At 42.8% G+C, this 24,950-nt stretch overlaps 1 protein-coding gene and 1 long non-coding RNA gene across 9 annotated transcripts in view; one reads left to right on the plus strand and one right to left on the minus strand.

Moving 5' to 3' along the window:
• Positions 1 to 635: 635 nt before the first annotated feature.
• Positions 636 to 24,198, minus strand: LOC144340435 (uncharacterized). Its single transcript, XR_013416542.1, has 2 exons — positions 22,643 to 24,198; positions 636 to 2,830 (listed from the first exon to the last, which is right to left on the minus strand). It is a non-coding gene; the product is annotated as an uncharacterized LOC144340435 (long non-coding RNA).
• STK38 (serine/threonine kinase 38) overlaps positions 647 to 24,950 on the plus strand; it is a 54,828-nt gene continuing 30,524 nt past the window's right edge. The window contains exons 1-6 of one of the 8 annotated variants that reach the window (XM_077999071.1): positions 647 to 924; positions 8,233 to 8,368; positions 12,352 to 12,434; positions 13,738 to 13,859; positions 22,891 to 22,942; positions 24,065 to 24,187. In XM_077999071.1, the coding sequence (XP_077855197.1) occupies positions 22,913 to 22,942; positions 24,065 to 24,187 (153 nt within the window). In that variant the 5' untranslated portion in view covers positions 647 to 924; positions 8,233 to 8,368; positions 12,352 to 12,434; positions 13,738 to 13,859; positions 22,891 to 22,912. 8 annotated transcript variants of the gene reach the window in all.

Genomic DNA, 24,950 nt, shown 5'->3' on the forward strand with positions numbered 1-24,950 from the left:
TACAGAATAAGAGTTGGGTGGCCTTGAAAAGCACGTTCTTCTGTCCACACTGGGTCGCCCTCTGGGCAACCTCCCAAACCTATGAGAGCTCACCTTATCCCAGGTAAGGTCCTTACTTTGAGGAAGAGGAGGGGGGCCAAAGGCTCCAGCAGACCTGCTCTACACGGGGTAGGGGAGTAGGTGGCAACTATACAGGTGATAACATTTCATATAACTACACACACATACACACGCACATGACTGCATGCCAAACAGGTTAAATCCGAGTATGGTCTGTAATGAAGTTAATTGTATTGGTTTAGTTAACTGTATTGTGACAATGTCAATTTCCTGGCTTTGAGAATGTTGTATCTTATGAAAAATGTTGAGGTAAGCTGAGTGGGTGACGGTATACGGAACCTGTATATATTAATTTTGCAACTTCTTGTGAGTCCATAATTATTTCGAAGTAAAAAGTAAAATAAAAGAAAACAAGGGAACTTCCCCCTCAGCCCAGCCTACTTCGCCACCGCCCCACACTCACACATCTGGCCTCACCCAGGTCCCGCCAGCTCCAGACTGGGGGTGAAGGGAGGGGCAAGGCGGGGCCACGCACGCGCAGTCCCTCAATCCCGGCCTCACCGGGAAGTCGCGCATGCGTAGTCTCGGCCCCGGGTTGCCGCTCCAGCCCGTCTCCGCGGCGGGGGACCAGGCTGCCTTGGCCCCTTAGCGCTCCCGTCTTTTCCGGCAGTTGGAACGCTTCCTGTTGTCCTCACCCGCAACAGCCCGTCGCCCCCTGTCTCAGAGACCCTCACGCGTCCCCTCCCGTCTTTGGCTCGTTGGCTGCCGCCGCCGGGGCTTCGCCAGCCTTCACGTCGAGACTACTGGTAGAAGGGGCGTCTGCGGCTCTCCGCCGCCCCCAGCCCTGCCTCTCCCGGGGCTCTGGTGAGTTGCTTGCTGCCGACGTCTTCACTCCATCCCAGGGTTCTTCCTTTATCTCCTCCTTCCCCAACCGCCGACTCCTCGGGCTTTCTCCTTCTCGCCGACGCCCTCTTTCAAGCCCTAACCTCTCAGCCTCTCGTCCCCTCTCCTCCCCTGTCCTCAGCCCTCTTCTTCCCCCGTCTCCAGATGCCCCTTGTTGGCCCTCCACATTTTCCCAGTCCCAGCCTCTCCACCCCGTCCTTTCTCTTTCTCCTTCTGCAGTTGGAGCGGGAGCCAGGCTCTCCTTTCCATGTTGCCACCTTTGTCTGCTCCCTGCCACCAGTCAGTCCCTCAGGGATCTCGGTCATCACCAGTTTTCATCTCCTTTTCCTTCTGGGGTCTGTGAACTGTAGTCTGAGGCAGAGATGTCGAAAGCCCCCTTGGGGTGTGGTATCTTTGAGTCGGCTCCTTTCTCCGTTAGTCTTAAGATACTGGGCTTCAGATAAGCTTAAAATCACAGGAAAGGCAGGGAAGTTTCTTAAGAAGAGAGTGGAAAAGCAACAGCCAGAGGAAAGGAAAAAGTCGATAAGGGCTGAGAGGAAAGTCTGTGTCAGAAAGCGGGCAGCACGGCCGGCAGAGAGACCAGATCTCTCAGTTCACTCTGAAACGACTAAAAGACACGGAGAGAAACTTGTTCTTTTTGAAATGCACCGAGGAGGGTTGGAGTGAAGTAGACCCTGAGTGTCTCCACCCTTTCAACTCACCCTGCCTCTGAATTAGCCAGGCAGTATATTTGGTTTCCCTAAACATAAAACAACCACCACTACGATAACAGACTCTCCTCCCCACCCTAAACGTTAGATACTAGCTTCCTCGTAAGAGGAGAGAACGCTATAGCAAACCATTTCATGTCCCAGCCCTATCCCCCATCACACATAAACATCACACATAAACACCTCACGCTCGGAATGGCCATCAAAAATGGGTATTTTTCCTAGTTAATCTTTCTTAAGGTGCTAAGTGCATAGCACTGTGCATGAAATGGGGGACGAACATTAAAACAAGCATAAGACGTGGTGCTTGCTTTCTAGTGTAGGTAGGGATTACTGTTCAGTAGGATTTACAGTTCAGTGGGAGAAATTAGACGTGCGGCTTAAGCAGTAATCTTAGCTTCAATGTTGAATCGTCCAAATGAAAGATAATGGGTTGTCAGCCGCAAAGAAATGAAGTCCAGATTGTTGCGAGAGGGTTATTTATAGTGATCATAGAGTACCATTGTAAAGTCAATCAGTTAGCCAGGCATAACCATATAGATTGAATCGCATAATGCTTTTCATTTGACTTCCTTTTGAGTTTGCAGGCCTTAGCCTGACTTTTATGAGGATCAATTCCTTTTGTTAATTTTTAAAACTTTGAAGAATTTCTCAGCCACCTGTTATTTCCTAATTGTGCAGAGCTGAAGAATGAAACAAACAGGGCAAAGGCCTCCAATGGCTTCTAGGTCAGGGCAGGAAGGCTTGAATTATGGAAAGCCTGAGGGATAGTTCTGTCTTAAGAAAAGTTGGCCGACCCGTAAACCTATGAATTGCTATAGGGCAATATTAATTACATCTTTTGATTAAAGGATATTAGAATTAGGCTAAATTTTTAATATTACAATAGAGGAAGTGGAGGAGGGTTTAAAAGGTCAAAGGGAAGGAGAGTGCAATCTTTATCATTTTATTAGAAACTCTAAAAGTTGAAAAACACTCTGCTTAAGAATTTGTTGGTCTAATATTTGAGCATCTTTGAGTTCATTTATTGTCCTTTTGATCTTTTTAAAAGTTTAGGTAGTAATGCCAGCTACTTAAATTAGTCAAAACATTTTTGATATACCCATCAGTGTAAATGTAGTCTTTATTCTTTTTTTTTTTTGAAAAGGATTCTCACTCTGCCACCCAGACTAGAGTGCAGTGGTGTGATCTTGGCTCACTGCAACCTCTGCCTCCAGGGTTCAAGCGATTCTCCTGTGTCAGCCTCCTCTAAGTAGCTGGGATTACAGGTGCCCGCCACCATGCCCGGCTTTTTTTTTTTTTTTTTTTTTGTATCGTTAGTAGAGACGGGCTTTCACCATGTTGACCAAGCTGGTCTCCAACTTCTGACTTCAGGTGATCCACCTGCCTCGGCCTCCCAAAGTGCTGGGATTATAGGCATGAGCCACTGTGTCCAGCCATCTTTATTCTTTAGCTTTGTTGACAACTAAAAATCATTAACTTGTTCAACTTACATTTATTAACTGCCTGTTATATGGATGGCACTGTGTGCCTTAGGGTTAAATATTAGCAGATTGTTGTGTTTTGTTTGTTGTTGTTGTTGTTGCTGTTTTTAAGACAGGTTCTTGCTCTGTCCCAGGCTGGAGTGCAGTGGCACAAGCCGAACTCACTGAAACCTCTGCCTCTCCAGCTCAAGCAATCCTCCCACCTCAGCCTCCTGAGTAGCTGGGACTACAGGTGTGCGCTACCACACCTGGCCAATTTTTTGTATTTTTTTTGTAGAGACGGGTTTTGCCATGTTGCACAGACTGGTTTCAAGCAGTCTCCTACATCTCCCTCCCAAAGTCTGGGATTACAGGCATGCACCAGTGCCCTGGCAAATTGTTACATTTTTATGTTGAAGTAATTTCAGTTGTTAAAATGTAACTACATATATGTAATTTCTTCAGGAATTTTCAGACAAGGAAATACAAAACTCTCACTTGCTTTTGACATGTTTTTAGATCTGGTTTTTAAATTTCTTCACCAGACACACTTAGTGCATGTGGTTTTCATTGTGGGTGGAGGGGGTACAGGCTGACAAATAAGGAACCACACCCAAGCTTCACAAACCAAACAGAGGTTTTTTTTTTTTTTTTTTTTAAATCCTTTAGTGATACTGTAAAACATTTGAGTTTGCTTTGGTATTAGTTGAAACTTCCCCATAGAAAATAATGTGATATTTTACAGTAAGGTAGCTCTGAATACAGTGTCTTAAATTTGTTTTTACTGATCTTTTTGACACATGATGAATCAAAATGTTTGACTCTCAAGTAGAGCCTTGGTTTTGAATCTCTGCTCTGAAGGGATTATTTATGTGATTTTTGTCTGAGTATCTTTTTAAATAATTGCTTTTTAAATAATTTTAAGGCTTTTTTGAACAAGTGTTTTATAAGCCTTAGTTTAATCCACAAAACAATTTAAAAAGCTACTAAGTATTAAGGGGAAAACCTTAAAGCTTTTCTTAAAATGCACTATCTTTGAAAATGGTCCTTGGCTGGGTGCGGTGGCTCATGCCCGTAATCCCAGCACTTTGGGAGGCCCAGGCAGGCGGATCATCTGAGGTCAGGAGTTCAAGACCAGCCTGGCCAACATATGGAAACCCCGTCTCTACTAAAAATTAGCTGGGGGTGATGGCATGTCCTAGTAGTCCCAGCTACTTGGGAGGCTGAGGCAGGAGAATCACTTGAACCCAGGAGGCGGAGGTTGCAGTGCACCGAGATTGTGTCACTGCACTCCAGCCTGGGCGACAGAGCGAGACTCCATCTCAAAAAAAAAAAAAAAGAAAGAAAAATGGCCCTTTGTCTCTCATGATTCTTTTTTGCCACAGTTGTGGGGGGTGGTAGAGACAGGGTCTTGCTATGTTGCCCAGGCTGGTCTTGAACTCCTGGGCTCTTGAACTCCTGGACTCAAATGATCTCCCTACCTCACCATCCCAAAGTGATGGGATTACAGGCATGAACCACAGTGTTCAGCCTCTCCTAATTTTTACTCAGCTTTATATTAGGATGAAGAGACAGAGAAGTAGATCATGTGGGAGGTAGGAGTGGTAAAAATAAAATATTGAGCACTATTGGCTGGGTGCAGTGGCTCATGCCTATAATCCCAGCACTTTGGGAGGCTGAGGTGGGTGGATCACAAGGTCAGGAGGTCAAGACCATCCTGGCTAACACAGTGAAACCCCGTCTTTACTGAAAAATAGAAAAAATTAGCTGGGCATGGTGGCGGGCGCCTGTAGTCCCAGCTAGTTGGGAGGCTGAGGCAGGAGAATGGTGTGAACCCGGGAGGCAGAGCTCGCAGTGAGCCGAGATCGCGCCACTGCACTCCAGCCTGGGTGGCAGAGCGGGACTCTATCTCAAAAAAAAAAAAAAAAAAAATTGAGTGCTATTGCCAATGCTACAGTGAGTCAATGTTAGTGAACAGTTTGGCCAAGTGTGATAATGCAGGTTAACTGAAATATCTGAAGGAAAATGAGATTTTATTTTATTTATTTATTTATTCTTTGAGACAGAGTCTCGCTCTGTCGCACAGGTGGAGTGCAGTGGCATGATCTCGGCTCACTGCTCTGCCTCGTGGGTTCAAGCAATTCTCCTGCCTCAGCCTCCCGAGTAGCTGGGATTACAGGCACCTGCCACGATGCCCGGCTAATTTTTGTATTTTTCATAGAGACGGTGTTTCACTGTGTTGGTCACGCTAGTCTCCAACTCCTGACCTCAGGTGATTCGCCTGCCTTGACCTCCCAAAGTGGTGGGATTACAGGCGTGAGCCATCGTGCTCAGCTGATTTTATCATTTATTTTTGAGACTGAGTTTCGCTGTGTAGCCCAGTCTGGAGGGCAGTGGCGTGATCTCGGCTCACTGCAACCTCTGCCTCGCAGTTCAAGCAATTCTGCCTTAGCCTCTGGAGTAGCTGGGACTACAGGCGTGCGCCACACAACTGGTTGAAAACGAGATTTTAAATTTAGGAAAAAAATATTCTATAACTTATCTAAACCCATTGGTGGTGTTTTTTTCTTGTGTAAAATGAGGAAGTTAAGATCTCTCGTTTTTAAGATATTGCTACTTCTACCACTAGAATTGTGATTCAGGTTTTTTTGTCATAGTGTTCCCTTTAAGACGTACATCTTTATTTTAACTTGTAAATTCAAATAAACGGCAAACATTTATCAAATACCTTAAGGCTGTGTCAGAGCATGTATGTATCAGTAGATTACCATTTTAATAATAGATTTTTCATTTAACTGTGGATAAAGAGTTATTGGTAACAGTATATGCTGATGGAAGAAAATACAGAAAAACATGGACTGGGTGCAGTGGTTCACGCCTGCAATCTCAGCACTTTGGGAGGCCAAGTTGGGCGGATCACTTGAGGTCAAGAGTTTGAGACCAGCCTGACCAGTGTGGTGAAACCCCGTCTCTACTGAAAATACAAAACAAAACAAACAAAAAAATTAGCTGGGCGCGTTGGCTGGTGCCTGTAATCTTAGCTACTTGGGAGGCTGAGACATGAGAATCGCTTGAACCCGGGAGGCAGAGGTTGCAGTGAGCTGAGATTGCATCACTGTACTCCAGCCTGGGTGACAGAGTGAGACTCCACATCTCAAAAAAAAAAAAAAAAAAGAAAAACATGGGAAAAGCACAAGCAAGAATAAAATTTTCTGTTTTCACTATCTACAGGTATGCCACTAATAACATTTTGATTATATTTTCTAATAATTATGTGCACATACAGTAAACACATAAAGAAAATTGAGATCGTGATATACATTCTGCTTTGTTATCTGTTCTGTTGACTTAGAGTGGAAACATTTCCTCTGATGTTAACTATTTGGACATATTTTAATTGTCCACACATTATTTTATTGAAAGGCTTTTTCATACTGAGTTAATTCTATTGTGTATATTCAAGTTATCCCTAATTTTCCTTTGTGATTACAACGCTGCATTGAATCGCCTTGTGATGAATTTTTATGGGTCCTTGATTTCTTCAAGGTAGATTTTTAGATGGCAAAGAATTGTACTGTATGTGTACTATATGTATATATATTTAGGTCTCACTATGTTGTCCAGGCTAGTCTTTTTTTTTTTTTGAGACGGAGTCTGGCTCTGTCGCCAAGCCTGGAGTGCAGTGGCACGATCTCAGCTCACTGCAAGCTCCGCCTCCCAGGTTCAGGCCATTCTCCTGCCTCAGCCTCCTGAGTAGCTGGAACTACAGGCGCCCACCACCACGCCGAGCTAATTTTTTGTATTTTTAGTAGAAACGGGGTTTCACCGTGGTCTCCATCTCCTGACCCCGTGATCCGCCCGCCTTGGCCTCCCAAAGTGCTGGGATTACAGGTGTGAGCCACCACACCTGGCCCAGGCTAGTCTTAAACTTGGGGATTCAAGCAGTCCTCTGTCTTGGCCTCCCAGGAAGCTGAGATTACAGGCGTGTGGTTTACTATATATTCTTAATTTACCTATATGGTATTGTGATCTTGTTCTCTTTTAAAAATGCAATACGCACTTGCACTAATATGTTTTAAAGATATATCTGTGGGCCGGGCGAGGTGGGCGGATCACGAGGTCAGGAGATTGAGACCATCCTGGCTTAACATGGTGAAACCCTGTCTCTACTAAAAATACAAAAATTAGCTGGACGTGGTGGCGGGCACCTGTAGTCCCGGCTACTGGGGATCCTGAGGCAGGAGAATGGTGTGAACATGAGAGGTGTAGGTTGCAGTGAGCAGAGATCATGCCACTGCACTTCAGCCTGGGCGAAAGAGCGAGACTCCGTCTTGAAAAGAAAGAAAGAAAGAGAGAGAGAGGGAGGAAGGAAGGGAGGGAGGCATATTTGTGTGGGCCGGGCGCGGTGGCTCACACTTGTAATCCGGCACTTTGGGAGGCCGAGGCCGGCGGATCACCTGAGGTCGGGTGTTCAAGACCAGCCTGACCAACATGGAGAAACCCCGTCTCTACTAAAAATAAAAAATTAGCTGGGCATGGTGGCACATGCCTATAATCCCAGCTACTCGGGAAGCTGAGGTAGGAGAATCACTTGTTGTGGTGAGCCAAGATCATTGCATTGCACTCCAACCTGGGCAACAAGAGCAAAACTCCATCTCAAAAAGAAAAAGAAAAAAGATACATTTGTGTGACTTACAGGTACAGGTAGAGTTGCTTCTGGTTTTCTGGTTGTTGCATGGTATCTCCTATGCAGCCACAGCTCTTTATTTTCTTACTTAAGTGCCTCCAACTTCCCATAACACAAATTAAGGCATAGTGAACATCCTGTCTGTACTGAACATCCTGTGTATGTCTTTTTAGAAGCCTATGTGATGGTTTCTCTAGTCTTTATACCTAGGGGTGGGATTTCTGGGTCATAGGCAGTAATTTATATTTATTTTCACTAAGTATTCTCTTTGTCTGGCTTTTGTTTCATATTACCTGTTTGTCTTCCAGAAAACTTGCACCAAATTACATTCCTACCAATAAGGTAGGAGAGTGCACAATGGGTGGATTCTAACTCCGAATCTAATACCTGTTCTTTTCTTTGTTTCTAGCAGCCATGGCAATGACAGGCTCAACACCTTGCTCATCCATGAGTAACCACACAAAGGAAAGGGTGACAATGACCAAAGTGACACTGGAGAATTTTTATAGCAACCTTATCGCTCAACATGAAGAACGAGAAATGAGGTAAAGAATTTTGTTTGAAAAAATTGTGTCATGATTGTGGCATTCCTTTCTCATATTGTAAAACACTTATAATGCTGAAAGGAGGCAAGAATAGTAGCAGCCTTATTATAGACTATCACAATGGAATGACAGTGAAAGGGTTTTCAAAGTCCCTGCCATTAACCCACTTATGCCTACAAGTCAATAACATAAACTTCTATTGAAATCCAAGAAAAAAATGGTACTTGGGAGGTTGAGGTGGGAGGATTGCATTGGCCCAGGAATTTGAGGCCAGCCTGAGCAACAGTGAGAGTCTGTATCTTTAAAAAAAAAAAAAAAGGCCGGGCGCGGTGGCTCAAGCCTGTAATCCCAGCACTTTGGGAGGCCGAGACGGGCGGATCACGAGGTCAGGAGATCGAGACCATCCTGGCTAACATGGTGAAACCCCGTCTCTACTAAAAATATAAAAAAATTAGCCGAGTGTGGTGGCGGGCACCTGTAGTCCCAGCTACTTGGGAGGCTGAGGCAGGAGAATGGCGTGAAACCGGGAGGCGGAGCTTGCAGTGAGCCAAGATCAAGCCACTCCAGCCTGGGGACAGAGCGAGACTCCGTCTCAAAAAAAAAAAATTTTTTTTCCCCAATATTTTACTGTGAAAGTATTCAGAAGTACAGAAAATTTATAATAATTATACAGTGGATATATACATATATATCATCTAGAGTCTATAGTGATTATTTATGGTATTTGTTTAACTACATATCCATCTATCCATTCTTGTATCTGTTCGTTAATCCATCTTAATTTCTTTTTTTTTTTTTTTTTTTTTTTTGAGACAGAGTCTTGTTCTGTCGCCCAGGCTGGAGTGTAGTGGCACAGTCTCGGCTCAATGCATCAATGCAACCTCTGCCTCCTGGGTTCAAGCAATTCTCCTGCCTCAGCCTCCCAAGTCACTGGGATTACAGGCATGCACCACCACTCCCAGCTAATTTTTGTATTTTTAATAGACAGGGTTTCATCGTGTTGGCCAGGGTGGTCTTGATCTCTTGACCTCGTGGTCCACCTGCTTTGGCCTCCCAAAGTGCTGGGATTATAGGTGTTAGCCACCGCGCCTGGCCAGTCCATCTTAATTTTTGCCTCACTTCAAAGTATGTTGTAGACATCAGTATACTTCTGAATATTTCTGCTTATATAACATTAACTAGAGTTCAATATTTATACTTTTTGGGGAAGGGTGTAAAATTTATATACAATGAAATTCACAAGTTGAGGGTTACCATTTTATGAGTTTTGACAAATGCGTACACTTTTATAACTTAAACCTTTATCAAAACAGAGAGCATTACCTCTCCCAGAAAGTTTTCATGCCTCTTGGTTCTTCCATCTTAAACAACCACTGTTGTGATTTTATGTCTTTCTTTTTTTTTTTTTTTTGAGACGAAGTCTCGCTCTGTCGCCCAGGCTGGAGTGCAGTGGCACGATCCTGGCTCACTGTAAGCTCCGCCTCCCGGGTTCATGCCATTCTCCCACCGCAACTTCCCAAGTAGCTAGGACTACAGGCGCCCACCACCATGCCCGGCTAATTTTGTTTTTGTATTATTAGTAAAGACGGGTTTTCACCGTGTTAGCCAGGATGGTCTCAATCTCCTGACCTCGTGATCCACCTGCCTTCACCTCTTAAAGTGCTGGGATTACAGGTGTGAGCCACCACGCCCGGCCATGATTTTGTTTCTATCATAGTTTTGCCTATTTCATGCAAGTGGAACACATAAATGGAAACGTAGTATGTACTTGTTTGAGCAAGGCATCTTTCATTTAGCATAATTTTTTTGTTTTTGAGACAGGATGTTGTTTTGTTGCCCAAGGTGGTGTGCAGTGGCACAATCATAGCTTACTGCAGCCTTGACCTCCCAGGCTCAATCGATCCTCCTGCCTCAGCCTCCCAAGTAGCTGGGACTATAGGTGCATGCCACCACGCTTGGCTAATTTTTAAATTTTTTGTAGAGACAGGGTCTCACTTTGTTGTCCAGGCTGGTCTTGAACTCTGGGGTTCAAGTGATCCTCCCACCTTAGCCTCCCAAAGTGCTGGGACTACAAGTGTGAGTCACCACACCTGCCAGCGTAATGTTTTTGAGGTTCCTCTGTGTTGCTGTATGCATCAATAATTTGTTCCTTTTTATTGTTGGTACTATACTGTCTTCTGACTATATCTTCTTAGTTTGTTTATCCATTCTCCTGTTGATAAACACCTGGGTTCTTTTCAATTTTTGGCTATTTTGAATAAACTTCTATGAACATTTTTGTACCAGTCTTGTGAACATTTGTTTTCAGTTCTCAGGTAAACATCTAGAGGTGGAATTTCTGAATCATATACATAGGTATATGTTTAGTTTTATAAGAAACTGCTAGACCTTTTTTCAAAATATTACTAATATATGAGAGTTCCAGTTACTTTACATTTTTGCTAACATTTGTGTTGTCAGTGTTTTAGTTATTTTGGTGGATATTTAGTGATATCTCACTGTGATTTTTAGTTTGCGTTTCCCTGATGACTAATGATGTTGAACATTTTTATGTACTTTTTGGCCATTTGTGCATCTTCCTTTGTGAAATGTTTGTTCAAATTTTTCGAGCATTTAAAGAAATTGAGTTGTCTTTGTTATTGAGTTGCAGGAGTTCTTTGTCCTACATATCAGACCTTTGTCATGTGTATGTTTCGTAAGTAATCTCTCCCAATCTGTGGCTTTCCTGCTCATGTTGTTAACAAAGTCTTTAGGCAAGCAGACATTTTAAATTTTGATGAAATAAAATCTGGCATTTTTTAAATGGTTATTGTATTCTGTGACCTTTCTAAAAAAACCTTTCCTCTTTTTAAAAAATTAACTAATTTGGGGCCAGGCATGGTGGCTCACACCTGTAATCCCAGCACTTTGGGAGGCCGAGGCGGGTGGATCATCTGAGGTCGGGAATTCGAGACCAACCTGACCAACATGGAGAAACCCCGTCTCTACTAAAAATACAAAATTAGCTGGGTGTGGTGGTGGCGCATGCCTGTAATCTCAGCTACTCGGGAGGCTGAGGCAGGAGAATTGCTTGAGCCTGGGAGGTGGAGGTTGCGGTGAGACGAGATCACAGCATCGCACTTCAGCCTGGGCAACAAGAGTGAAACTCAGTCTCAAAAAAAATAAAAGTAAAATTTAAAAAAACTCTAATTTTTTTTTAGAGTCAAGGTCTTGTTATATTGACCAGGCTGGTCTTGAACTCCTGTCCTCAAGCGATCCTCTCGCCGCAGCCTCCCAAAGTACTGGACTTACCAGGTGTTAGCTACTGTGCCTGGCCAGAAACCTTTATTTATCCCCAAGTCATAAGGATTTTCTCGTATGTTCCATTTTAGAAGTTTTTTAGGTTTAGTTTTTACATTTAGTTCTGTGATCCATATTGAAGTAATAGGTGTGTATGATATGAGGTGGGGAGTTGAGATTGATTTTTATCCTTATGATATCCAGTTATTTTAGCACCATTTGTTGAAAGATCTTCCCCCATGAGATTGCTTTGGCACTCTTCTTGAAAATCAACTGACATATAGATGTGAATTCATTTCTGGGCTTTCTTTTTCTGTCTCATTGATCTCTTTGTCTATCCTTTGCCAGTATCACCCAGTTTTGATTACTGTAGCTTTGTAGTAAGTTTTGAAGTCAGGTAATGTGTAAGTCCTCCAGCTTTGGTCATTTTATTTTAAGATTGCTTTGAATATTCTGTGTTCTTTGCATTTTATTATAAATTTTAGAGTCATCTTAATCTACAGAAAAGCCCAATGGAATTATGTTGCTTTTTTTTTTTGAGACGAAGTCTTGCTCTGCTGCCAGGCTGGAGTGCAGTGGCGTGATCTCAGCTCTCTGCAACCTCTGCCTCCTGGGTTCAAGCGATTCTCCTGCCTCAGCCTCCCTAACAGCTGGGACTACAGGCACGCGCCACCACACCCAGCTAATTCTTGTATTTTTAGTAGAGATGGGGTTTCATCACGTTGGCCAGGATGGTCTTGACTTTGTGATCCACCCGCCTCGGCCTCCCAAAGTTTTGGGATTACAGGTATGAGCCACTGCACTCGGCCTGGAATTACTATTGGAATTATATTGACTCTGTAGATCAATTTGTGGAGAATCAACACCTTAACATTATTGAATCTTCTGTTATACAGACATTGCATATCTCTGTTTTTTGTTGTTGTTGTTTGTTTTCTTGTTCGTTTGTTTGTTTGAGACGGAGTTTTGCTATTGCTGCCCAGGCTGGAGTGTAGTGTTGTGATCTCAGGTCACTACAACCTCCGCCTCCTAGGTTCAAGCAGTTCTCCTGCTCCAGCCTCCTAAGTAGCTGGGACTACAGGCACCTGCCACCACCCCAGCTGATTTTTTGTATTTTTAATAGAGATGGGGTTTCCCCATGTTGGGCAGACTGGTCTCGAACTCCTGACCTCAGGTGATCCACTTGCCTCGGCCTCCCAAAGTGCTGGGATTGCAGGCATGAGCTACTGCGCCTGGCCCATATCTCCATTTTTAAGGTCTTCTTTAGTTTTTCTCAACGGTGTTTTCGTAATTTTTAGTGTGTGCATCTTACATGTCTTGTTAATCTATTTCTAGTATTTGGGGGTTTTCTGGATGCTGTTTAGAATTTCATTGTCCAGTTGTTTGCTGCTAGTATATAGACATATAACTGAGTTTTGTATATTGATCTTGTATTCTGTAAGTTTCTAATTATTCTAGGTTTTTTTTTAATTTGCGTATTTAGAATTTTCTATGTAAACAATCTTGTGATATTCAGGTAGAGACAGTTTATTTCCTTTTCAATCTACTCACCTTTCTTTTTCTTTTTCTTTTCTTTTTTTTTTTTTTTTGAGAGACAGTCTTGCTCGTCGCCCAGGCTGGAGTGCAGTGGCACGATCTTGGCTCACTGCAAGCTCTGCCTCCCAGGTTCATGACATTCTCTTGCGTCAGCCTCCCGAGTAGCTAGGACTGCAGGCGTCCGCCACCATGCCTGACTAATTTTTTGTATTTTTATAGAGATGGGGGTTCACCGTGTTAGCCAGGATGGTCTCGATCTCCTGACCTTGTGATCCACCCACCTCGGCCTCCCAAAGTGCTGGGATTACAGGCGTGAGCCACCATGCCCGGCCTTTTTTTCTTTTTCTTTTTTTTTTTTCTTTTTTCATTGCCTTACGGCACTAGCTAGAAATTCCAGTAAAATGTTGAATAGAAGTAGTGGGAGTGGATATCTTTGTTTTCTTCTTGATTTCAAGCTAACGTGCTCACTGTTTTACCAAAGATGCCCTTTATAGGTTGAGGCAGTTTCCTTATGTTCTAATTTGGGTTAAAAATTTTTTTTTTTGTTTTTTTAGAGACAGGGTCTTGCTTTAACCCAGCTTGGAGTGCAGTGGCACAATCATGGCTCACTGCAGCCTTGACCTCCTGAGCTCAGGTGATTCTCCCACCTCAGCTTTCCAAGTAGCTGGGACTACAGGTATGTGCCACCACACCTGGCTAATTTTTTTTTTACCTTTTTGTAGAGACAGGATATCACTATGTTGACCAGGCTTATCTTGAACTCCTGGCCTCAGGCAGTCCTCCTGCTTCAGCCTCACAAAGTTTTGGGATTGGAATTGTAAGCCACTGTGCTCAGCCTATGTTCCAATTTGGCTGAGAAGCTGAGAATTTTTATCATCAGTAGGTGTTGAATTTTTTCTTTTCATTATTATTTTTTTGTTTTTGTCGTTTGTTTCGTTTTGATTGTTGTTTTTTTATGGGTGTTGAATTTTTTTCAAATGCCTTTTGAACATCTTCATAATGGTCATATTGTTTTTCTCCTTTATTCTTTTAATATGGTGAGTTACATGGACTGATTTTTGAATGTTAGACTAACTTTACATTTCAGGGGTAAAAGCCTTGATGACATTGTATTATCTCCTTTATGTTGCTGGGTCGATATGCTAATATTTTGATAAGGATCTTTGCAATCCTGTTCTTCATGAGGGTGTAAATGATAATTTACATGGGATATATAATTTGACCTTAAATATGCAGTTCTGTATGTGGAATAGTCAGATATTTTATGCTTGGTGGTGGCTAGCTGCTGTTCACTGGAGTAAACAAGTGTCTGCACACTGTCCCGTGTTAGGATCATGGGGAATTCAAACGTAAATCTGTACAGGATATCTTTAGGCAGGTGAAACCTGTGGAGGTAGTTATTTCAAATACAGTCACTTCTTGAAATCATAGCTACTGGGGTAGTAATTATAAAGCAAATGTTTATGAGTTTTGATTTAGCCACTTGTTTAGTAATAGTCCTCTGGGTTTTATCCTACTGGTTCTGCCCTAGCTATGGTTTATTATTGGTATGTATCACATTCTGCAGGAACAAGATGATGTATGGTTTTGTTTACATTATTAATAAATGATACATTGTGATTAACACTAAGATTGTACCCCAAAATGAGCAGACAGCAGTGCTTTGCATTCTTTGGATTCTCAAGATAGAAAAGCCGTCTAAAAGTTTCAGTGGTTCCAGAAGCAGAGAGGGTTATATAAAAATAAACAAAATTTAAAAAATACAGCATTGGAGGCCGGGCGCAGTGGCTCACGCCTGTAATCCCAGTACTTTGGGAGGCTGAGGTGGGTGGATCACGAGGCAGGAGATCAAGACCATCCTGGCTAACATGGTGAAACCCTGTCTCTACTAAAAATGTAAAAAGTAGCCGGGTGTGGAGGTGGGTGCCCCCCAAGTAGTCCCAGCTACTTGGGAGTCTGAGGCAGGAGAATGGCGTGAACCCGGGAGGCGGAGCTTACAGTGAGCCAAGATCGCGCCACTGCACTCAAGACTGAGCGACAGAGCGAGACTCCATCTCAAAAAACAAACAAACAAACAAAAAAGCATTGGTGGTTTTGCTTTTTTTGAAAGACCAAATTAATCAAAAGACAGAAGAGAATGTTAGATATTTAAGAGGGTTAGAATGTTTGTTTTTGGTTGTTTATAAAAGTGCCATTATTTTTTATTAAAGAATAGTAAGCCACGTGTGGTGGTGTGCACCTGTAGTTCTAACTACTCAGAAGGCTGAGGTGGGAGGATCTCTTGAGCTCAGGAGTTTGAGGCTGCAGTGAGCTATGATTGTGTCACTGCACTCAAGCTTGGGCAACTGAACAAGACACCATCTATCTCTTTAAGAAAACAACAATGCACTAGTACTTTGAGCCTTTCAGAATTAATATATCCTTGTAGATCTTTTTTGTTGAGTACCCTCTTTTTTTTTTTTGAGATGGAGTCTCACTCTGGCACAGGCTGGAGGGCAGTGGTGCCATCTTGGCTTACTGCAACCTCCCGGGTTCAAGCGATTCTCCTGCCTCAGCCTTCTGAGTAGCTGGGATTACAGGAGCGCGCTACCACTCCGGGCTAATTTTTGTATTTTCGTGTTGTTTTTGAGACGGAGTTTCACTCTTTTGCCCAGGCTAGAATGCAATAGCATAATCTCCGCCTCCTGGGTTCAAGCGATTGTCCTGCCTCAGCCTCCCATGTAGCTGGGATTACAGACATGGACTACCATGCCTGGCTAATTTTTGTATTTTTAGTAGAAGCGGGGTTTCACCATGTTGGCCAGTCTGGTCTTGAATTCCTGACCTGAGGTGATCCGCCCGCCTCATCTTCCCAGAGTGTGTGAGCCACAGTGCTTGGCCTAATTTTTGTATTTTTAGTAGAGATGGGGTTTCACCATGTTGACCAGGCTGGTCTTGAATTCCTTACCTCAAGTGATCCACCCACCTTGGTCTCCCAAAGTGCTGGGTTTACAGGTGTGAGCCATCATGCCCAGCCAGAACCCTCTTTTTTGTATGAACTGCTAGTTGGTTTTGGATTTACTGATACAGCTCAATAAAACTTTCAGGCTTTATTGTTCCTAGAAAAATTTTTAAAAAGGGATTGACAAGAATTACCTCAGAAGTAAACTAAGAAGCTTTTTTTTTTTTTTTAAATTTTATTTTACAGACAAGGTCTTACTGTGTCACCCAGGCTGGAGTGCAGTGATGCGATCATGGCTCACTGCAGCTTCAAACTCCTGGGCTCAAGCCATCCTCCACCTCCCAGAGTGCTGGGATTACAGGCATGAGCCATGATTGGCCTGAGTTTGCAAGCTTTTTAATGTTCTGGAGGGATGCATTGCGGGACCTTGATGAATAAACAGTTTTAGTGATATGAGACAATTGATAATGAAGAGATAATATATGATGGAGATTTGAAATAATAAGTTTTGGGCTAACAAATTTTGAGACCAAGTTGTAATACAAATCTTCATTTTTTTTCTTTTGTGTCTTGTCTAGGTGCCTTTAAAATGTCTGTTATTCCTAGCATTGCTGTGCAACTCTTGCCCTGTTCCGTCATAGTAGAACACTAGGTTATAGTTGAAGCAAAGGACTTACTGCAGGGGGATATGTGTCCAAAGCCCAGAGATAGAAGAAAGAGTAAAATTCGTCTGGAAATTGTTTCCTGTATAAACATGAAATATGAGAACTTTGAGCAGTTTCATAGAAACACTATAGCAGCTTCTATAGATTGGTTTAAAAATAATTAAACCCCCTGAATCTAGTGTCCATCACACAGTGCTGCGGAATGCCACCTGATGGTCTATTAATACCACTGTTAGATCATAAGCACTCAGTAGGGCAAGTGCATCTGCTATATTCCTTCAGTCTGTGTTTTGCCTTCAATGGCAGCCTCGGTTGTGACCTTCTCGAGGAGCAGCAGCTCTCCTTGTATTCGTTCTGTATGTGATCCTAGGTACCTAGTAGGTATTGACAGTTGTCTACTTATTCATTAAAAAAATAATGTTTTAGATAATTCATAGCAGTTTGAAATCAAATCTGAGGAAACAGGCGTTTCCTTTTACAAAATATTTTCAGTTGTTTCTTTTCTTCATGAATACTGTTTAGGTGGGTTAATTAAAACCACAAACACCTAATTTAATAAATAACAATGGTAAGCTTTTTTCTCCCCAAATAAAATAGTCTTTCATACATTTTACTGAGAACTTCTATGTTCTGCAACTCCTCTTAGATTTTCTCATCTATGTTTTCTTAACTATAGAAATTCCTCATTTGGTCTTATCTAATACTAAGTAGAGATACGTGATTATTATTAGTGATCCCGTGTCAGTTTTATTTAAGCCTCAAGAATGAGTAAGTCCAGACCTCCTAATGGTCTTCACTGAGCAGATATCAGTCAAACCAGAGTGTAGAATTGAAGTAATTTGTGGAGATTTTAAAGAATCTGTGTAGTGTTAATTTTAGGGTATTTCTGGCTGGGTGCAGGGGCTCACACCTATAATCCCAGCACTTTGGTAGGCCGAGGTGGGTGGATCACTTGAGGTTAGGGGCTCAAGACCAGCCTGGGCGACATGATGAAACCCCGTGTCTACTAAAAATACAAAAATTAGCCGGACATGGTGGCATATGCCTGTAATCCCAGCTACTAGGGAGGTTGAGGCACAAGAATCACCTGAACCCAGGAGGCAGAGGTTGCAGTGAGCCAAGATCGTGTCCTGCACTCCAGCCTGGGTGACAGAGCCGGACTCTTGTCTCCAAAAAAAAAGAAAAAAAGGAAAAAGGCCGGGTGTGGTGGCTCACGCCTGTAATCCCTGTACTTTCAGAGGCCAAGGTGGGTGAATCACTTGAGGTCAGGAGTTCGAGACCATACTGGCCAACATGGTGAGACCCCATCTCTACTAAAAATACAAAAATTAGCTGGACATGGTGGTGGGCACTTGTAATCCCAGCTATTCAGGAGGCTGAGGCAGGAGAATCACTTGTACCGGGAGGCAGAGGTTGCAATGAGCCGAGATAGTACCACTGCACTCCAGCCTGGGTGACAGAGTAAGACTCTTGTCTCAAAAAAAAAAGTATTTCTTAGGCATTTTCTGAATTTAGGCATTTTTAATCATGGCGATATAATCACAGCCCTTCCGCCTCCCCTCCTCTCTTCTCTTGCTGACAGAATCTCACTCTGTTGCCCCTCTTCTCTTTCTGACAGAATCTCACTCTGTCACCCAGGCTGGAGTGCAGTGGCACCATCTCGGCTCACTGTAACCTCTGCCTCCCAGGTTCCAGAGATTTTCCTGCCTCAGCCTCCTGAGTAGCTGGGATTACGGGCACGTGCCACCACGCCTGGCTACTTTTTGTATTTTCAGTAGAGACAGAGTTTCACCATGTTGGCCAGGCTGGTCTCCAACTCCTGGCCTCAGGCTATCTGCCAGCCTCAGCCTCCCAAAGTGCTGGGATTACGGGTGTCAGCCACCATGCCTGGCCCTATTTCTGTTAAATACACTATTTTTCCTGGTTTTCAGTGTCTCACCAAAATACTATCTATTTTCAGTTAGGGTGGAATAGCCCTATTTTCTCATTCCTGCTACCTCCGAATCAAGCTATGCTAAGAGGGGACCCTAAATTAGAAAAGGGGGCTAATTGTAAGTAGTAGTCATGAATGTGTCTGCACATTGCTACTATACATTCTACTTTTTAAAATTTAGCAGCATACATTTAGAAAGTAGCTGTGTACAAAGCACTATTCTTAGTGGAGATGGGGAATTCAAATACAGTCCCTGCCTTCAGAAGGTCTTACCACTCTCTCATACAGGAAATGAACACACACGAAAATAAATGGAACGCATGGAAGGCATCACTGGGGTGAGGCTGGATATGGCCTCTAAGTGTGAAAGTGACTTGGTCTCTCTCCCAGGGTTCTGATTTGGAACATTGGAATTGAAGGGAAGAGTGGCTCCACCAAAGGCTGGAGTGTTAACCTGGCACTCCTATAAGAGAGCATGCCTGTGTGGAGAGTCCTGCTATTTTTCACTATGAACAATTTTAAACATAGATAGAATAATATAGTGACCCCGTTTCAATATATTCATCCCTCAGATTTAATAATTTTAGGGCTTTGGTATCTTTTCTTCATCTATCCCATTTTGTTTTTTCTTGCTATTGTGTTTTAAGGTAAATTCCAGACATCTGTCATTTTAATCCTGCATACTCTCAAGTATGCATTTCCAAAAATATGGCCATTTTCTTGCATAATGCAAATGCCACTATGAATCTAACCAAGTTAACAGTAATTCCTTTGATATCATCTCACAGAGGATGTCATTTTTAAGTCATTTCAGGCTGTCCTTGCTGTTTTTAGTGTCCTCAGGGTCTTTGTGGACCTGCTCCTAATCGTTATCATGGATAGGCTTTTTTTTTTCTGGATACTTTCTCTAATGAAATAATCTAATTGTGTTCAAGGAGTTAACTTTACTCTCAGGCAGGCGTTCTGCTGCAACAAATTTGATTACACTTCAGTAAAGCTGTGGAAAACCTCTTAATTTGTATTTAGATTTAAAATATAATCAGAAGGAGCCAGTTTTGTGACACAGTGGATAGTGCATTGGACTTGCAGCCCATTCTGATGTAGTCATTCAAAAACATATAGTCAGGAGGTGTGATGGTGTTTAGTACTCAGGGCACAAAAAGAGCTGACCACAGCTGTGTTCTTAGAGCTTTGCCTAGCATGTTATACTTTGACTTTTCTTACTCTTCTCTGCTTCAACTACCTAACCACTGCAATGGAATTAATTTACACTCCTGAAACTACTAAGAGTACAGCCTTTTCTCTCCAATACATGTGTACACATAGATGCACATGTATCCCAAACTATTCTGGGAACTGGGAGAACTGTTAATGTTCCTCTCTCTGCATTTTCTATCTTGATTAGTGGCATCATATACCTCTAGACAGGAAATTCTAAGGCTTTTCTCTTGACTCCTGTTGTCAGTTGGTCATCTTTGCAATAGCTCTATTCACTTCATTCTGGTTTTCCTGCCCTAGTTCCAGATCTTTACTGTACATCTGAATCATTACAGTAACTCTCAACTGGCCTCTGATCTTTCTCAGTTGCTTTCCCTGCCAGTCCATCAGATCCTCATTACTGCTGGTTACCATTCTAAAATAGAAATCTTATCACATCACTCCTTTGCACACAAGCCTCTTTTAGCACTCAATTGTCTACAGAATGAGATCCAACCTTCTTGGTGTGGCTTTTGAAGTGCTGTGTGTGTCAGCCACAATGGACTACATGCTGTTTCTGCAGCATACTGTACACTTTTTTTTTTTTTTTTGAGATGGAGTCTCGCTTCGTTGCCCAGGCTAGAGTGCAGTGGCGCGACCTCGGCTCGCTCCGCCTCCCAGGTTCACGCCATTCTCCTGCCTCAGCCTCCTGAGTAGCTGGGACTACAGGTGCCTGCCACTATGCCCGGTTAATTTTTTTTTTTTTTTTTTTTTTTTTTGTATTTTTAGTAGAGACGGGGTTTCTCTGTGTTAGCCAGGATGGTCTCGATCTCCTGACCTCGTGATCCGCCTGCTTTGGCCTCCCAAAGTGCAGGGATTACAGGTGTGAGCCACCGCACCCGGCCAGCATACTGTACACTCTTACCCTTTTTTGCTCTGTTTGTATGTATTGCCTGTTTATCTGGAATGCTGATGAGTGGTGGAAGAGAGATTCTAGCCCATGTAGTTTCATTTATTGTGCTGAGTAAATGAAAGTTCTGTGGAATTGGTTGTAAGGAAGTTTTACTGGCTTCTTTTAGTTTTATGAGACTATAGATCAAAAACATTATTGCATGCACTTTCTAAAGTTCAGTACTCCAAAAGTCTGATATCTGAATGTTTTTTTTTTTCTTCGAGACAGAGTCTCACTCCGACATCCGAGTTGGAGTGCCGTGGTGTGATCTTGCCTCACTGCAACCTCTGCCTCCCAGGTTCAAGTGATTCTTGTGCCTTAGCCTCCCAAATAGCTGGGATTACAGGCGCCTGCCAGTACACCCAGCTAATTTATATATATATGTGTGTGTGTGTGTGTGTGTATACATATATACATATATACATATGTACATACATAGAGAGAGAGATACAGATATATGTTTTTTGATACAGAGTCGTGCTGCGTCACCCAGGCTGGCGTGCAGTGGCATGATCTCAACTCACTGCAACCTCTGCCTGCCGGGTTCAGGCAATTCTTCTGCCTCAGCCTCCCGAGTAGCTGGGACTACAGGCGCTCGCCACCATGCCCAGCTAATTTTTGTATTTTTAGTAGAGATGGGGTTTCACCATGTTGGCCAGGCTGGTTTCGAACTCCTGACCTTATGATCCGCCTTCCTCGGCCTCCCAAAGTGCTGGGATTACAGGCATGAGCCACAATGCCTGGCGTTTTATTTATTTATTTATTTATTTATTTATTTATTTATTTATTTTTTTGAGACAGGGTCTCACTCCACTGCTGGAGTGCAGTGGCGTGATCTCTGCTCACTGCAGCCTCCACCTCCCTGGTTCAAGTGATTCTCCTATCTCAGCCTCCCGAGTAGCTAGGATTACAGGGGCATGCCACCATGCCTGGCTGATTTTTGCATTTTTAGTACAGATGGGATTTCACCATGTTGGCCATTGTGGTCTCAAACTCCTGACCTCAAGTGATTCACCCGCCTTGGCCTCCCGAAGTGTTGGGGTTACAGGCATGAGCCACCGCACCCAGCCTAATTTTTATATTTTTAGTAGAGACGGGGTTTTACCATGTTGGCCAGGCTGGTCTTGGACTCCTGACCTCAAGTGACCCATCCGCCTCACGTCCCAAAGTGCTGGGATCACAGGCATGAGCCGCCACACCCAGTCTGATGTATGATGTTTTGATAATGGTGCCAGTCACCTTTTTGATCACTTTTTCCCGTTAAATTTCCAAATTCTGCTTTTACCTTTGTTGTTTGTTACCCTTTGCTCATGGCAGGGAGGAGGAGGAAGATGCAGAAATAAAGGAAGTAGATTTCAGTCAGAGAGAGGGAAAGTAACACCATGATATAAGAGTTTATCAAATACCAGCTGTTTTGTGGTTTGGTAAGGAGGAAATAACTGAAAAGAAAATTTAAAAAAAAAGCCAAAACCGAGAGAGGACATTTTTTGAAACAAGATTCTTTGTTGCATTAACATCTTAGACAGGCTTTTAAAAAATGTAGACCTAAGGATGGGGCATGGTGGCTCACACCTGTAATCGCAACACTTTGGAAGGTCAGGCTGGAGTTTGATACTAGCCTGGGCAATATGGTGAGACCTCATTTCTACAAAAAATTTAAAAATTAGCCAGGTATGGTGGCATGCACCTGTAGTCCTAGCTACTTGGGAGGCTAAGGTGGAATTGCTTGAGCCTGTAAGGTGGAGTTTTCAGTGAGCTGAGATTGCCCCACTGCATTCTAGCCTGGGTGACAGAACAAAACTCTGTCTCCTCCCGCCACCCCGCCTAAAAAAAGTAGACCTAACAAAGGATGGAAATCTTTTTACTTGTCTTAGTAACTGTAATTTTTTTGGTTTTAATGAGACAGTTCGAGATTTACCTGTTTGTGTCATTTTTTAAAATGCAATTACAATATTAAGTTACAGAGTTTTCAGAAAGTTATTCAGGTGTGATTTCATGTGTCTTTTGTTTTTGTTTTAGACAAAAGAAGTTAGAAAAGGTGATGGAAGAAGAAGGCCTAAAAGATGAAGAGGTAATTAATATTGGCAGTATCTTCCTTAAAACCCAGCATGGCAGGTTGTATCTTGTCCAGCAAGTTGTTAGCCTTGTTACACATGAGAAGGGTTTCGGCCCAGTAACAGAGGAACTTGAGGGGTAGTGTGCTTCTGGATTTGGGTGTTAATGCAGAGGGACAGATTAATTATTAAGTAACTAGGAGAGGAAGGCTTCTCTAGATGCAGTTATAGTAAACTAGATTTAGAATTCCAAGAGAAAGAAGGAATGAAATCAAATTAAAATTTAAAAGAGCAAGTTATAGCATTTTTATAGAATTCACTGAAAAGTCTCCGTAGGAGTAGGGCAAGTTTTTGAAATATTTATTTACTTTACTTTTTCTGGGATAGATGTGCTGAACGTGCAGGTTTATTACATAGGTACGTATGTGCCATAGTGGTTTACTGCACCTGTCAACCTGTCATCTAGGTTTTAAGCTTCGCATACATGAGGTATTTGTCCTAATGCTCTCCCTCCACTTTCCCCCCATGCCCCGACAGGCCCCAGTGTGTCATGTTCCTGAAATCTTTATTAAGGCAAAATATCCATCTCAAATCAGCCCTTCCACCCAGTGCCCACAGATATAGTAGGAGAAAATATAGTTAACAAGGGACTGTGCAAGAAACTGGAATGGCAGTGGAAATGCCTTCGAAAATAGGATTGGCTTGCAGAACCCAGGACAGTGGTGAAAAATACCCAATACTTGTAGAAATAACAGAAAGTTAGAGCATATAATGTGTAACCAACCCAGAGGGAAAGATAAGAACACATTTTTAGTTTATATTAAACAGGATAAAGGAAAATGTTGTTGATTATTTATCCCTTCCTTCACCAAAAATGTTAGGATAGTGGATTGCTGAAGTAGGTTAGTCAGAGTTCCCAGAGGAGGCACTCATCTGTTCAGTGTGGCTTGGATGTTGTGTCTAAAGGCCGGGAAATGGAGAAGTGACCTCTTAAGAGTCCTTCTGGGGTGCTTCCATATGTGAAAAGATTATCCCTAGTCCACTGTGGACCTGTTTTCCAGCTGGGTAAGTGACAAACATGACTTGTTATCAGAATTTCAGCTCCTTCCCCTCTTCTCCCTTCCTTATTTAAATATTAGAAACGACTCCGGAGATCAGCACATGCTCGGAAGGAAACAGAGTTTCTTCGTTTGAAGAGAACAAGACTTGGATTGGAAGATTTTGAGTCCTTAAAAGTAATAGGCAGAGGAGCATTTGGTGAGGTAAAAATCACAGCTACTTGTCAAGTACAAAAATAATTGCAAAACTTCAAAGCTTCTAACCTATCATCAACTCGTAATTGTTGATATAACTGAAATGTATGGAATTACATGGGTCAGGCATGCCATCGCCACATCCTAATTGCTTTGTCTGTCTGCTTTCTCTTTTTCTTCTCTCCAAGGTCCCAGATCTCTGTTCTCTGTTTGCCAGAGATGATGTTGGTGTTTAAATATTGACTTAGGGGGAGAGTTGAAAAGTAGAAGGAAATCAACATTTATTATTTACAGGCTGCTTTTTCCCCATAATCAGGACAGTAACCCATTTTATAGATGATGAAATTAAGACTGTAAAGGTATATATAATGTCCTGTTATCACACAGCCATTAAGCACTGGGACCAAAAGTTGGGCCCTATTTCCTGAACTCAAAGCGCTTGCTTTTCCCCATACTGCACTGCCTCTCCAGAAGGAAACTAACTAATTAACAGTGTATCTCCACCCTTTATTTCTCCCCACCAGATTGATACAGCTCTAAAAAGATGACCCTAGGAGGTAGAATTTACAGAAAGGAGTTATGTAGGTAGTGGTGGAGATTTGAAAGCATTTGCGACTTTGTCCCCACAGTTCTTGGAAATGATCCTGCTTGGGCACAAGAGCAGTTGGTTGGGGAGAGTTTGAAAGAGCCCATGCAAGGTCATTCCCATTAATGAAAAATGCCCAAAGTAGATGACCTACTGATGCAATAGTTGCAAGTATAGGCCGGGCGC

This window comes from Macaca mulatta, chromosome 4 (genome assembly GCF_049350105.2).
Source record: "Macaca mulatta isolate MMU2019108-1 chromosome 4, T2T-MMU8v2.0, whole genome shotgun sequence".
NCBI classification, from domain to species: Eukaryota; Metazoa; Chordata; class Mammalia; order Primates; family Cercopithecidae; genus Macaca; species Macaca mulatta.